At 43.0% G+C, this 16,393-nt stretch overlaps 1 protein-coding gene across 3 annotated transcripts in view; it reads right to left on the bottom strand.

Moving 5' to 3' along the window:
- LOC124280838 (mucin-5AC-like) overlaps positions 1-16,393 on the bottom strand; it is a 36,867-nt gene that overhangs the window by 5,030 nt on the left and 15,444 nt on the right. The window contains exons 9-20 of one of the 3 annotated variants that reach the window (XM_046716838.1): positions 15,452-15,634; positions 14,961-15,119; positions 13,722-14,103; positions 12,311-12,637; positions 10,672-10,805; positions 9,012-9,081; positions 7,449-7,714; positions 6,200-6,427; positions 5,654-5,885; positions 4,120-4,224; positions 2,329-2,459; positions 802-1,044 (exon numbers count right to left, since the gene is read on the bottom strand). In XM_046716838.1, coding sequence (XP_046572794.1) covers positions 6,296-6,427; positions 7,449-7,714; positions 9,012-9,081; positions 10,672-10,805; positions 12,311-12,637; positions 13,722-14,103; positions 14,961-15,119; positions 15,452-15,634 — 1,653 coding nt within the window. In that variant the 3' untranslated portion in view covers positions 802-1,044; positions 2,329-2,459; positions 4,120-4,224; positions 5,654-5,885; positions 6,200-6,295. Of the gene's footprint in view, positions 1-801; positions 1,045-2,328; positions 2,460-4,119; positions 4,225-5,653; positions 5,886-6,199; positions 6,428-7,448; positions 7,715-9,011; positions 9,082-10,671; positions 10,810-12,310; positions 12,638-13,721; positions 14,104-14,960; positions 15,120-15,451; positions 15,635-16,393 lie in introns of all 3 variants that reach the window. The other 2 variants (XM_046716822.1, XM_046716830.1) reach the window with 2 other exon arrangements.

Here is a 16,393-nt window from a genome sequence, read left to right as displayed (position 1 = left end):
CTCTTGCAGCCACTAGGTGCACCGAGTTATTGCGGTTTTCTCATCCTTACGAGGCACCCATTCACAGCTGGGTGGACTGGGACACATAGTCACAGTACTTTGTCCATATTCACCGCACGTTGCTGTACCCGCAACTAGGCGTTTGCACGTATTCATGTGGCCACCATCTAGTCATATAACAACGGATTCGTGGGTTCTTTTAAGTGCACAGGGTTGTGTTCTGTACACTAGGGGTTGTGACAACACTGAAAGAGTCTTCACACAAAGTTGACTCCAAGGTTTTTACACCCGGTCACAGGTAGGCTCGATCCCGTCACCTCAACCTCGCTGGATCACTGGCCTGGCGCTTTAGCCAGCTCGCCCACCACCTCAGGTACACTTACGCAATAGGCAAGACATAGTTAAGTAGGTTTTTTCACCCAGCAGAAAATGGGTACCCAGTGGGACAAGTCATATGACTATTAACATTCTGCCCTCACAGCTCCAGTAATAATGTCCATTATGATGCATGTGCTTAGAGCATGCCTGTGTGGTGTGGACTTCAGTGCTATACAAGTGGCCTTTTTATAAACATTGTTCCAAATATGTTCTCCTTTCACTCATCAGTGAATGGGTACCCAGTAGGAGGTGATGGTAAAGTAACTGTAAACCTGGCTGCTTGAGAATAAAAATTGTCGGCATTGATCCATATGGTATCTATGTAAAGGCAGATTTGTCACGGTAAACACCCATTTGAGGCAGAGATAAATTAGTATACTACTTACTATACTACTATAATTTGATTGAATAAACTTCACATACTTTTCTTCGTACTACCTGTGATGGAGCAGCACTTGCCCCCTCGGCTACTGTTTCCGTATCCATTGGAGACTCACTACGCTCTTTGGTTGAAGGTTTGGCTGCGGCTGCAGTCCGCCGGACGAGGTACCGCTGAACATCAGATCGCGACACACTGATGTCTTCACTGAAGTTGTGGAGCTGTTGTGACGTCATGGTAACCATCCATTGCTGGATCAGGGGATTCATACCAGCTGTCAAGTTTCGCTGAAAAAAATCCCATCACGACAGAGTGAGGTTTTAGGTAACTTCTTTCCCAGAATTCCTGGGTCCCGTTTCTTGAAGCAATTCTAGAGCTAAGGTGATCACAACTCCCATTCTAACACATAGACTTACGATCAATGTAGCACTAAAGCGGCCTTCACATGGCAAACAACAGAAACAACCAATCGCAGTCAATGAAAATGTCACGCGACCGCACCGATAGAGACATGGCGCTCAACATGACACAAAAGTTTGACAATATGTGTTTGACATGTGAAAGCGTGAGTTTGACAACTTTTAAAATTTCAACAAAATGTGTTGTCAAACTTAAGTTTGCCATGTGAAGGCCGCTTAAGATGATTTTCTAGAACAGAGCCCAGGAAGCCAACCTATACCCCTGCCATTTGCAGCAGTATGTGATGATTTTGTGCATCTTATACAGTTCATTCGAAATATTGCTTACATTTATTGCCTGCTGAGGTACAAGCTTCTTCCATTTGTAAAACTCTACAAATAATAGCTGATTTTTTAATATCCTACCAGAGCCCCAGATAAGCTGCGTATCCAGGTAAAATACGCATAGAAAATTTCCAAGCACGCATTGATAAATAATTGTTGCGTACCAATTACGCATTTAAAATGTTAGATACCCAAAAGGTTTAAAGCAAATGCGTACGGAATATATTTATAAAAATCGCTTGCGTAATGAAAATGACATCGATTGCTATCAAGTTGTACTGTTGTACTGTCAGTACAGGATGAGTGATTTTTTATGAAATCATTTCCATTATATTTAAGTTGGTTTTGATTAGGTATGACATAAGGCAGAACATACCTGCTTAGTAAACTTACTCAATGACATAATACTTAGGTGAGTAAAATGACTGAAATACGCACATATTTGAAAGCAGTGGGTAACGGAAAATGAAATACCCACTCAACATTCATAATACCCACTCCAAAAAAATACAGTGGGTACAGTACCCACATGAGCTAAATCTTATCTGGAGCTCTGTCCTACTGAAAGACAAACTTTGGCTTCTTGACACAAAACCCAACAGTACTATCTTGGTAATACAAATTCATATAAGAAAACACAAATTGTAAAATCTTTGTATGTTTTAACATCCATGCCAACAATAGTCCAGCAAGCCTGACGCCATGAATCCTCGTTAGGACATAGATCCCAGATGTTCAACTTGTCTCCAGCTTTAACCACTGGGCCACCCTGGCAATCTGTAGTTGATGACAGTTTTATGAAAGTCCATATTTAGATGAAGTGATTACCAATCTCGAGTGCAGCATCCTCTCCAAGCCAGGAGCGCCATCTACCAGAGAGTCGGAGGTCAGGACCACAAACTCCTCCAGCATCCTCCGCACACGGGCGTGCAGATTGGGTCCGAAGTCGGCATCATTCACTAAAAGTACCACAAAGTGGTGAGTGAGTGAGTGAGTGAGTGAGGTGAGTGAAATTGAGTGAGTGGCTTGAAAATATTTCGCCATATGAGACGCGTGCAGTGTAGTGTATTGAAGCGTGCTTGTGAGCCCAGACTTAAGTGAGTGGTTTTACTCAACAGTATTGCACTTTGTTATGTCATATCACTGACTGACTGAGTTTGGTTTTACGCCGCTTTTAGCAATATTCCAGCAACATCACGGCGGGGGACACCAGAAATGGGCTTCACACATTGTACCCATGTGGGGATTCGAACCGGGTCTTCCGGGCTTCCTCCGGACGCTGTGGCGAAAATAGCGCTTTAACCACTAGGCTACCCCAACAGTATTGCCTTTGTTATGTCATATCAGACACAGGTGGTTAATGGAATGATGATGGAATCATGATGTGCATGATGTATGTGTATGTTTATGATAATGACACCTGTATGTGTATATATATACTATCATGATGCCCATGTATCCATATTTATGATGGTGACACCTATGTATGTATCTGTTGAGACTCGAGCCAGACCTTGGTGGTGTCGAGCAGGAAGGATACAGTTTCTATACGGTGCAGCTTAAGCCCGAAACCCACCTCAGGGTAACCGGTCTGATATACACCAACAATAGGATGCCTTGTTGACAGACACACCCGCTTTACGTTCACACTGACAGTGAGAGGACTTTGGGAACTAGAGGATTAGATCTTGTAACCTATGTTTATTTGTTGTTTATGTGATGACACACTCCAGCTATATGACGGCGGTCTGTAAATAGTCAAGTCTGGACCAGACAATACAGTGATCAACAGCATGAGCATCGATCGATTGGGATACAATGACATGTGTCAACCAAGTTAACTAGCCTGACTACCTAATCCTGTAAGTTGCCTCTTACATTGTCACCTGTGCCATGCGGGTGAATTGTATGAGATAAAATTGCTACATAACATTCGCTCAAGTCTGAGGTTTTAACCATGGCATCACTTGAGGGTTGTCATAAAGGCACACTCAGCTGAATGGAGAATGAAATGGGTTTTACAGCACTGTATTCTAGTTACATCCGGGTGTGGCTGGAAGAGTGAGTGAGTGAGTGAGTGAGTGAGTGAGTGAGTGAGTGAGTGAGTGAGTGAGTGAGTGAGTGAGTGAGTGAGTGAGTGAGTGAGTGAGTGAGTGAGTTTAGTTTTATGCCGCTTTTAGCAATAGTCCAGCAATATCACAGTGGGGGACACCAGAAATGGGCTTCACACATTGTACCCATGTGGGGAATCGAACCCAGGTATAGGACGTGATGAGCAAAAGCTTTAACCACTGGGCTACCCCACCGCCCCATGGCTGAAGAGCTGGGGTGAAGCAGGTCCATAAAACTAATGGCGCCAAAGTCTGGAATATCAGACCTCCATATATCTCTGTACACAATACTGACTGAAGGTTTGGTTTTCGCGGCTTTTAGCAATATTCAGTAACATCCGCATGGGGACACCAGAAATGGGCTTCACACATTGTGCCCATGTGGGGATTTGAACCTTAGCCCCGGTGACGAATAGCGGCGCTTTAACCATTAGGCTACCCCACCGCCTGTACATCAATAACCATGAGAATGGCCAGTGGTGATCTGCAGTCTGCCACTGCCACCTACCTGGGGAGTCCATCACCTGCCTGCAGATCTTCACCAGGTTCTGGTGAACAGATCCCTTAGAGACTGCTTGAGGTCTATTCCTTCCTTCACTGTCACCACACAGGCCTGCAGCAAACAAACACATCATCTTGGCATGAAAATGAATAACTGAGTTTGATTTCAATGCTGTATTTTTAGTTAAAGTGACAGAACAAGATTTCGTTTTCAATTAAATAGTGACAAAACAGTATGAAAGTTACACTTGACCACTATTCTGACCCAGTATTTCAGTTACAGCACCTTTGTTACAGAGACTTTTTCCCATTACCAAACTTATGAAACAGTATGTCAGTTACATCACCATAGTGATAAAACAGCATTTCCGGTTACATGGTTACATTCATGGTTACAGACAGTATTTCCATCACATCATCATGGTTACCATTACATAACTATAGTTACAGACAGTATTTCCATCACATCACCATGGTTACCATTACATCACTATAGTTACAGACAGTATTTCCATCACATCATCATGGTTACCATTACATCACTATAGTTACAGACAGTATTTCCATCACATCACCACAGTTAGCATTACATCACTAAAGTTACAGACAGTATTTCCATCACATCACCATGGTTACCATTACATCACTATAGTTACAGACAGTATTTCCATCACATCATCATGGTTACCATTACATCACTATAGTTACAGACAGTATTTCCATCACATCACCACAGTTACCATTACATCACTAAAGTTACAGACAGTATTTCCATCACATCACCATGGTTACCATTACATCACTATAGTTACAGATCGTATTTCAGTCACAACACAACAACTACATCACTATAGTTACAGACAGTATTTCAGTCAATTCACTACAGTTACAGAGAAGTGCTTAGTTACATCACCCGCGTACAGAACAATGTTTAGTTGATCACCACTGTACAGAACAGTGTTTAGTTGATCACCACAGTGACAGTATTTAGTTGATAATCATACAATGACAGTATTTAGTTGATCACCACAGTGACAGTATTTAGTTGATCATCATACAATGACAGTATTTAGTTGATCATCATACAATGACAGTATTTAGTTGATCACAACAGTGACAGTATTTAGTTGATCACACAGTCACAGTATGTAGTTGATCACCACAGTGACAGTTTAGTTGATCACCACAGTGACAGTATTTAGTTGATCACTCCGGTGACAGTGTATTTTAGTTGATCACACGTAGTTGATCACCCACAGTATGTTTAGCTGATCACCACAGTGACAGTGTTTAGTTGATCACAACGGTGACAGTATTTAGTTGATCACCACAGTGACGGTATTTAGTTGATCACAACAGAGACGGTATTTAGTTTGATCACACAGGGTTAGTTTGATCACCAAAGTGACGAGTATTTAATTGATCACACAGTGACAGTATTTAGTTGATCACCACAGTGACGGTATTTAGTTGATCACCACAGTGACAGTATGTAGTTGATCACACAGGGACGGTATTTAGCAAATCCTGCACGCAGGTACCACGGCCTCCTCAATCTCACTGTCCATGTCCAGCATGACATGCTCCGCCCCTCTTGCAGACCCTGGCTCTCATTGTACTCAGCTCCCTGCAACACCCTCCTCGTCGTGATGAACTCCCGCGGTGGTGTCTATGGAGCCGGTTTAGGGGCTCTGGGTGGCCAAAGAAGGATTTGGAACAAATCGAGAAGGTGATGTGGTCTTGAGAGACATTGGAATATCTCATTGATAAACCCTGCAACAACAAAAATGATACAGTGAGAGAGAGCCTTTTTTTTCACACTTCAAAGCAATATCACACATACAATGGCCTTGGCAAAGTATGCATGAGGGATCAAACCAGTACCGGCATTACATGCAAACACTCTTACCATTGGACCCACCTAGCCTGAGACAAGAGCAGGCTGTAGGAAGAAAATGAAAGGGTCTTATCCACTTTTATCAATATTCCCAGAATATATACTCTGACCAGGAACTCCATCACTGAAACCAATTAGAAATCCTGGGACATAGTCTGTCCTCAGGAACTAAGCCAAGTGAAAGACTGACCTTCACCACTGCGTGGTGGCAGGAGTGTCACAGCCAAGTGTGGACAGGAAGTGTAGTGTGCCGTATCCTGCTCCTCCTGGCCTGTGGCAGCTCGACTCATGTGACCCAATCCCGACACCAGGCGTGTGAATGCATCGATCCGACTTGACACCTGGGGCCTGGCACAGGAGGCAGGTGGACCTCAGCGAGCTGGGGGCTGACTAGCTGGGGCTGCTGACTCTGTGGATTCTGAAAGAAGGATCAAATGGAGGGTTCACAAAATGGAGAAAGCGTTTCCATTTATGTCACTGCAGAATGTTTTAGGTCACTCATAGAGAAACTGATTGAGTATATTTCTACAATAGATCAGACCAAGAATAGGGTGTCTACATTATTACCAATGTGGTGAACAGAAACCTTGTCAACAAACATTTTCAACCACTTGGTCACATCTATATTAACAAAACTGATTATCCAGCCTCATGTAAGAATGTCGAGTTTTGATTGGTTCACGTGACTCTGATAAAATACCATGTACACCCGTCACGATCCATGAGCAGGGAGTACAAAAGTCATATTATCCCGCCACGCCTGCGGTGACCATAGCGAAGTGAGAAAAGCATGCATCGTAAAGCCTTTAGTAGCGTGCGCTGCATTGAGGTCAATCGATCAGCTGTTGTCAACAAGTTGATTCGATGCGTATTGTTTTCTTTTGATTTAGTAAAAACATTCGGCTAGATAAATGCGTTATCACATCGTCCTGAGGGACTGATAAAAGCCCATATTTCCCAAGACACGATGTGATAACTTATAATATAAACACACAAAAATTTCTTTGTAGGGGGCTGTTTTCGCAAAAAACTATCCATGCACATTGTTTTTAAATCTAACCACATACCTATCACAAGCAGAAGCTAAATGGCCATTTCTTTCCATCAAACACAGATGGGAATTCTAAGAAACACACACTGATAAATTCTAAGAACAAGACACTGAGGATACTTCCTGTTGAGACACACACAAGTATGTTGGTAACATTGCAGTTTTACGAGTCAGGAGACGCATCAGTTGATTATGTTTTGATTAACAAAACATAACAATAAGAGACATACTTTCTAAAGTTCAATTTGATGTTTCATTTTTTTGATGAATATCAATCAGTCTCCTAAGTTCATCACTGATGCAAGCAAGATCAATTGATTGACCAACTATTTGATTAATAGTTCCATCACTAGTTGTAGTGGTGCAACAAGTTTGTAAGTGAACTTACTGCTGACTGCAGCATGTCTCGAAGCATCTGCATCATTGGTGGCACCGGTGCACTCCCTGGATTGTCAGTAGGGGGCGCTGGTGCACGGGGTCCCAGCATGGGGCCAAAAGTGCCCTGCAGGAGGGAGGCAAAGGGGTTGGCAGGGATGGGGCCAGGTTGGGAGAAGGTCGTGTGGGTAGTGGCTCGGCTTGATGCGGCTCCATGGGCAGGGTGTGTTGAGGTGGGACCCCCAGGGGCGACTGAGGCTGGGGCTGATCGTGGGGGACCTGCAACAATAAGGAAACATAATGTAAGTAATAAATAGGATTAATAGATTATACACATGAAGTACTTAACGCCACAATGTTAGCCTGTAGTGAGTGAGTTTAGCAATATTCCAGCCATATGGCGGCGGTCTGGAAATGATCGAGTGGACCAGACCATCCAGTGATCAACAGCATGAGCATCGATTTACGCGCAATTGGGATATGATGACATGTGTCAACCAAGCCAGTGAGCCTGACCACCCGATCCCGTTAGTCGCCTCTTACAACAAGCATGGGTTACTGAAGGTTCCTTCTAAACTGGACTTTCACGGGTTGTTAGCCTGTAAATAACCGAGTCTTGACCAGATAATCTAGTGATTGGTACTGTGAAGCAATCAATGTCCTCACATGCTAACAACCAAGTCAACAAACCTGACCACTTGGGAGGGGTTGTCTTGAGTGGAGAGTGAGTGAGTGAGTGAGTGAGTGAGTGAGTGAGTGAGTGAGTGAGTGAGTGAGTGAGTGAGTGAGTGAGTGAGTGAGTGAGTGATGAGTGAGTGAGTATGGTTTTACATCGCTTTTAGCAATATTCCAGGAATATTATGGCGGGAGAACACCAGAAATTGGCTTCACACATGGTACACATCGGGCTACCCCATGCCCCATGTCAGCATTGAGGCCTGCCAGAGCTCACCTGGGTGGTCTGCTTTGCCATGCTCAGGGTGACTTGTATTAAATGTCAACCTACCCTGACCAAGTCTGACCATCCTTGCCACTTGCAAATAGAAGAGGCTGCTGAGAAACCATTCTTACCTGTAATTCCCACAGAGTTATAACAGGAATGTCTATTTGTTTTTAACTCTGCAGTCAGAAATAATCCAGCTTTATCATGGCAGGCTGTAAATATGATGACATTTATCAGCCGCACTTGCAAATAGTCCAGCTATTAGTATATGTGTGAGTGAGTGAGTGAGTGAGTGAGTGATGGTGAGTGAGTGAGTGAGTGAGTGAGTGAGTGAGTGAGTGAGAGTTTAACATAAGGTCGCTTTTAGTAATATTCGAGCTAACGCTTGAATCACTAGGCTACGTCACCACCCCTCCAGCTATATGATGGCAGTCTGTAATACAGCCTCGACCAGACATAACAGCAGCTAACATCATGCAACTGATCTATGCAACTGGGATACGTTAACATGCATCTATCAAGACAATGAGCTTAACCACCTCCCACTAGTCGCCTTTTCTGACAAGCATGGGTTACTGAAGACCAACTCTAGTCAGCATCATTATGAGTAAAGCAGGAAGGATGATCCCTTACCATGAGGAACATTTCCTAGAAGTCCATTCATTAGGTTGGACACCATATCAGATAATGCATTCTCTGGGCCCTGAAACAAAGAAAATAAAAGAGACTTTTTTACTTAAAATGTCAGCTACAGTCATGAACATTTCTGAAAAGCTCTCTATGATTGGCCTGCTGAACTAAACCTATGACAAAGTTATGGGGCAGACAAACCTGGAATTATAATCAGGATGACTATGAGATTCAAACCTACAATCACAGAACTCTAGCAAATGGTGACAGAAAACCATCTTCTACATTATTGGTTTTCTAAACCCTAGTTATGCTTCTAAACTGTAGGTAGGTTTTTCATATTTAAGCTTAGTAATTCACGAACAAAAATACCAAACCATTATCCAGTGACACCTATCACAAAGTTTCTTTTCACCACTTTGGAAAGAAGACATGAACACAAGATTCTGAAAAAGTCAAAGGCAAAACCTTTTGTCTTCATAATTTTGTTTGTGGTGGTGGTGGTGGGCAACATTTGTTTAGCATGTCAACGTCATTTGTTCCTTTAAACCTTAAACCATAATTAATCTGGTCTGGACCAGACAATGCAGTGGTCAATAGTGGTGGTCCGATTAATTGAAATAATCGAAGAGTGGTTGCAGAGACTAAACGACCAAGCAATCGATCATGTTTTCTCATGATCGAACACAAACAATTCTGGAACACTTGTTGGCTTTCACACGGTTGGTTTTGTCTGTTACATTTCATGAGCACTACAAGTTCGTCCAAGTCATGATTGAATTTATCTTAAAGACCCCCAAAAGATTTATGTTCCTAACATACTAGTCATCTTTTAAAGTTGAGCAATTTGCAAAAACCCCCAAAGAACTACATGTTTTTTCTTTATGCTTTTGTGCAAACAAACATAACCAGGAAAATCTGATAAATGATGCGAACCAAGTATTTTCGATGATTGATCGGTTGTAATGAACCAATCATCAATTATGAGATTTTAACCAATTCCCAACACTAGTGGTCAATATTGTCAGCATCAATCCAAACTGTGGGTGTGAAGATATGCTATCAAGCAAGACACTGCACCTAACGACTAGAGCCAACTCTAGACCAGGATCTGGTTTTGTTTGTTTGCTGTTAAATGCTGCATTGAGCAATATTCCATCCGTCTGTAAAGTCTAGACCACACAATTCAGTGATTAACAGCTTGAGCATTGATCTACGCAACTGGGATACGAAGACATGTGTCAACCAAGTCAGTGAGTCTGACCACCCAATAACCCTTGTCGTCTCTAAAGACAAGAATAGGTTGCTGAAGACCAATTCTAACCGGATCTTCATGTGTTGACCAGGATCTGATGCTACAGGGTGAAATAACCCATTGCCAGACGTCCGAGTCCAGTGTTTTTCTGTCGGGGAAGCAAATTTATTTATCACACTGTACGGTGTCCAGTTGACTTTCCAATGTTAATTATGTTGTTTATTTTAAAAAATCAACAAGAAAACGGCCGGTATAGTGGGAAAATTATCAGGGCAAGTGATTTTACATGTGCCACTGTTCGGGAGTACACTAGCAATTTTAAAGTTATTTCCACCCCTGCATCTAACCTGGAATATCCACTAGGGCTGTCTACATTGAACATGGAGTTATAGACTTGCTGAAGCTCACCTGGCTGGTCTGTGTTGCCATGTTGCGGGTTCTCTGGGCCAGGAAATGGTGGGAGTTACAGGGAAGGTATGGGTCAACCGGCCTGGGGACACCATCCAGCATCATAGGAGGGATGAGGCGTGGACCGGGCACTCCTGTAAGCAAATATCAGCATTATAAGTTGACTATTCTTTCTCTTAACCAAATGGCCAGAGCATGAGGTCCTATCCACACCCTCAAGGACCATGAAACAACAGACAACAAAGTGGCGTATTCACCTGATTCATATGCATTTCGACATTCACACTTGCAAACTTAAAAACCTAATTCTATATAAATATGTACATCTGTGAAAAACGGCAGCTGTCCAATCCGCAAGTCGTCTACACCAGCATAAAATTTCAGTCCCGTCTGTGGCTAGTACATTTTCATCATTTAAAAGCTCTGCAATACGGCAGCTGTCAATTCTGGATCTCAGCATGAAATGAGTCACCCGGATATGTGTATATACAGTAATCAGCGCTGTTCAATCTGGCGTGTAGCGGACGAATGTGTATTGTCACCAATTAATCCTGTGTTGAAACTACATGGTTGCCACAAAGACAATTTAATCTTAGTGCAGTATGGGTATATGGAATTAGTGAGTTGACACATATTACTGTAAATGTGTGTAGTAATTGAGAGAACCATGTGATACAACAATTTATTACCCACGTGGTCAACGTATGGGTAGTTGCATACTAATCTCGTACGTCACACGAGTGTCGTATCGCGTTGACCTGTGCCGTAACAACTTGACCTGAGATTCTAACGATTTGATTGGATAACCGATGACCTCTCAATTAGGTCACATTCTGACTTGCTATTTTTTCATTCTTAAAAAAACACATGAATTCATTCATTCTACAACTTAAATGCATTGTGGGAATGTAAACATTGCGAACGTTGCCGTGTCGCTGTTTAATTATGAGTCGAACTGAGACATTATATCCGTCGAAAAACATAAACGCAATGTTTCCACCAGTGATGTTAGCCGAATGAAGCAACTACAAACCAAGAAACGAGGTGCTACGTAGTAGTTTACTGTAGGAGGCTGCACGAATGCAATGATGACAACTGACAGGCATCGTGACGTCGGTTACTAAGGCAGTGACATCATTACAGTGTGACATCATGAAAATATTGTACTACAGTACAAAACTCTTCCGCAACCTCTTTATGAAACCGGTTTCGGTTTGAAACCATAAAAATATCAAAAATACGCTATTTTGTCAATTTAATGCATGTAAGACGTGGGTAATAAATATAATACCACACTCGGTCTCATTACATACGAATTATACGAAACTCGTGACCTTCCTATGGTATCTGACCGAGCGAAAGCGACGGTCAGATACCATAGGAAGGACACTCGTTTCATATAATTTGTATGTAATGAGACCTCGTGTAGTATTCTCTATGTATATGAGGGAGACAAGACTGGTTCAGTTGCAAGTCGTAGGTAACCATGTCAGCTCTACAATCCGGCACGCTGTCTAAACCGGATTATTTCTTGAGTCCCGACAAGTGCCGGTGTAGACAGCATCCACTATATATGAATAAATTTTCCATAAATATTTTATTAAAAAATAGTGTTTCAACTGTCGTAGGAAGTTCCTACCTGTTGTCGTCGTTGATGCTGTAGCTGATGCCTGTGCAGTTGATGATGCTCCTGCTGAAGTAGCTGAAGCAGTTCCAGACGGTGTAGTAGTAGCCGACGTGGATGCATTTGTAGCTGCAGAACTAGAAGCAGTCGTGGTTGCTGTGGACGACTGTGATGTTGATGAAGCTGGAGCTGCTGGGTTGGGAGCTGTCGGTGTTGTTGTTGCAGACATAGCAGCGGGGTTGAGGACGCGGGTGATGTTGATGCCACCGGGCATCTGTCCACCAAGACTGGACATAGGGACTGGCACTACGTTAATCTGCACTGGTTGGCCTTGGCGGTGACCTGGTGAGTGAGTGAGTGATTGTCTTTTACACAGATTTCAAAGTGTTTTAGTTATAGTTATTCTCTTCTTGTACTAGCCTAATACCAGCAGTACCTGGCATAGCCTAGGGAGGCAACTCTGCACTCCTTGTCTGAAGTTTAATTATCACTGTATTAAACAGGTCTCGGTCATGATATGACAACTCACACCACTTGTAAAAGAGTGAAGCTGCCATTAAGGTCTGGATTACAAAGAAATAGCTGAATAAAATATTAAAAATGATATCAACAAGGCCAATTAGGCACTTACCGAAAAATCCCTTCATTAGCCAATTATAGAGCCACTCGATATCCTACTTAAAAAAAATCCTCATTAAAAACTACACAATAACCAATTTAAACCTAGCCTGTTTGAAGCCACTCAGTAACCAAATTTAGAATGACCCTTACTGATCAATATCATAAACCCTTCCATGTCAGTTTGATAAACCACGAGTGAGTTTAGTTTTACGCCGCACTCAGCAATATTCCAGATATGGCAGCGGAGGACACCAGAAATGGTCTTCACACATTGTACCCATGTGGGGAATAGGACTCGGGTCTTCGGCGCGATGAGCGAACACTTTAACCGTCGGGACGAGACAATGAAGTTTTTAATGGCATGTGCATCGATCTACACAAATGGGATACAACGACGTGTGTCAAACAAGTCAGCGAGCCTGACCACCCGATCCTGTTAGCCACCTCTTACAAGCATGGGTTACTGAAGATCAATTCTAACCCGGATCTTTACGGGTTATATGAGGAAAGAGAGGGTATATATAGTATGACCAGAAATTATTGAGAATTTTAGGAATATGTTTAATTGGATTTCTAGTATAAACAACCTTGACCAGCTATCAAGTGCTTGGTTTCATTCAAGAGAGACAACTCTGTTAATCCTTTTTCCTTAGTTTGTGAAGAGTTACCCCCCTTTGTTTACTTCCCCTCTTTGTTTACTTGCTAGCAGAAGACATTTTCAGTGATACTGAGTCTTGATGATTTAGAGAAGGGAAGTTGATTTTAGAGTAAAATCATAAATATTTCACACAAACAGGTTCCCTACCATGTTGATGCAGCACAGATGATATTATGTTCTGCATCATGTCTGGAGGTAGCCCAGGGATGTTCATTCCGGTCAGACCAGGGATTGGAGGGGGTGGGGCAGAGGGTGTGGCACCACCTGATGACGTCGTCGACGTTGTTGTTGTTGCACTACTGGAGGAGCTTGAGGAGCTTGAGGAGCTGGTAGAAGTGGTCCCTGTGGTGCCGTTAGCTCTTTGTCTGTCTCCATTACTGCTGCTCTCGTTGCCAATGATCTGGGTGGAGATGCTGTTGACAGTGACCGAGTCGGGCCCCACCTCCACGTAGACGTATGGGTTGTTGGCTGTGCCGGACAGGAAGCCTGGGGGTAGGGGACCAATGGACCCAGTAGACCCAGGGGGCACCTGCAGGAGACAATGTCATAATCCAATCACTATAATTTACAAACTATCTGAAAATGGGAGCATGCGGTTGCCTTGTGTGGACCTATTTCAATTTGGAATTCCTGTTCTTTTAAAAATAGGATTTATCTATATGCATCTGTTTGTGTCATCATCAATAGTCTTGCATGTTAACAAGAAGACAAAGTCATCAATATCCCCCTCAACGTCAAAATACTCTTTATGACTATGTCTACTAGTTATGATTATGTGAAATGTTTTGGAGTGTATACAGCAAAGTGGAAGGAGAGTATTGAAAGCTTTTAAGATCTGCTCCAGAGGGGAGCACTACCACCAAATTCAGTTGAAGCCTAACTTGTTGCCATGGAAATGCAACAAGATGACATTCTCATAGTCGCAGCCTAAGTCATGTTTCCATGGAAATGCAAAAAGTAAAATTCATATCTGAGTCTAAACCCCAAAAGGCACATCTAGGGATCATGCTTGACATATGTACCAGGTCTGATGAAGCTAGCATGTATAGTTTGGTATATCTGCTCCGGACAAGATGACATCCTCATGACCACAGCATAAATCATGTTTCCATCTGGGTCTAACCCCCAAAAGGCACATCTAGGGATTATGGTTGACATGTGTACCAAGTTTGGTTAAGCTGTCACCAATAGTTTAGGAGATAAGCTTTGGAGAAAGTGTGACGGACGCACGGACGAACGCACGCACTGACGGATGGATGGAAGGAACTCGTTTCTATATCCCCCACAACCTCGTTGTTGCTGGGGATAATTATCAATATCATTACCTGTTCCTGAAGACCACTTTACCAACATATGCACAATGGTGAAAACAAAGAAACAACTTACATTGGGTTGTGATGTTGTTGTTGTTGTAGATGTTGCTGTTGCAGATGTTGCTCCTGCCGTGGTTGTAGCTCCGTCCTGTGGCGCTGATGCCTCTGGTCGAGGCTGTGTTGTTGTCACTGTTCGTCTCACCAGGCGTGGAGAACCCACACTGAACTGAGCCTACATAGTGAAATATTATATGTGAATAAAGCCCATATTTGGGAACATGTATTACACCAAATGGACCACAACTTCAGGAATTTGCTTTGTTTGTTGTTTAACACCGCACTCGGCAATATTCCGGCAATATTCCAACTATATTGAGTCTGGACCAGACAATCCAGTGATCAACAGCATAAGCATCGATCTACGCAATTCGGATACAATGACATGTGTCAACCAAGCCTGACCACTCGAAGCTCTTACGACAAACATGGGTTACTGAGTATCAATTCTAACCCAGATCTTCACGGGTCTCCAGCTGTATTGGGTGGTGAGATGTAAATACTTACCCTGACTGGAATACCCTGATGGGGAATTCCTGGCATCAGAGGTTGAGTGGGCGCTGTGTACATACGTCGAGCAGGGGGTGTTGCCATGTCAACCATCAGGTCACTAAGGTTGTGATAGGTGTGGCTGATAGCATGAAGAGCTTCCGAAACCAGGTTGAACATCCGCTGGGGCTCCTGTACTTGCTGAAACACACATGGTACCAGACAACCATTTAACACTGCTACAGGGACCAATATAAGTATTTAGAACCGGCACACATACCAACTTGAACCTGGTGCATGTTAATATTTTGATGTTAAAAGAATACACACTTCAGCTGAGAAACTAGGTGAGGTGAAATTGGGTTTAATGTCGTGCTTGAAAATATTACACTCATATGACGACGTGCATGCGTGTGTATGTGTATGTGCGGCTGCTTGTACTAGCCCAGACTGAAGCTGGTTTTATAGTGCTAGCCCACTGAGATACCACGCCGCAGCGAAGCATGACTACCCCACTCAGACACATTATACTGACTCCGAGCCGACCAGTCCTTGTTGTACCCATTAATGCCGAGCGCCAGGCAGGGACCAAAAAGTACCATATTTTAACGTCTCATGGTATGACGCGGTCGGGGATCGAACCTGCGACCTTCTGCTCTCCGGGCGGATGCTCTAACCACTATACCACGGAGAGTGAGAAACAAAATGTTGAGGGACTGGCTTGACTCCGAGAACTACACGTACAGTGATTAAATGAATGTTACTCTTCATGTCATGACATTTCATGATATAAGATAAAATGATCTCAAAGGACCCAGAATTTTTTGGTTATAATGATTTTCAGAATGATCAATACTAAAGCTCAAGTATTATACATAATTCCATATTGAGCAGCAGGAGCAATCTGTTTTTGTCTGGTGCAACAAGCTTCTACCCAAGGTTACACTGGGTGCAAGAAGG

This window comes from Haliotis rubra, unplaced genomic scaffold (assembly GCF_003918875.1).
Source record: "Haliotis rubra isolate DU_JTF1 unplaced genomic scaffold, ASM391887v1 Scf1079, whole genome shotgun sequence".
NCBI classification, from domain to species: domain Eukaryota; kingdom Metazoa; phylum Mollusca; class Gastropoda; order Lepetellida; family Haliotidae; genus Haliotis; species Haliotis rubra.
This window is presented reverse-complemented; position numbering and strand designations above follow the sequence as displayed.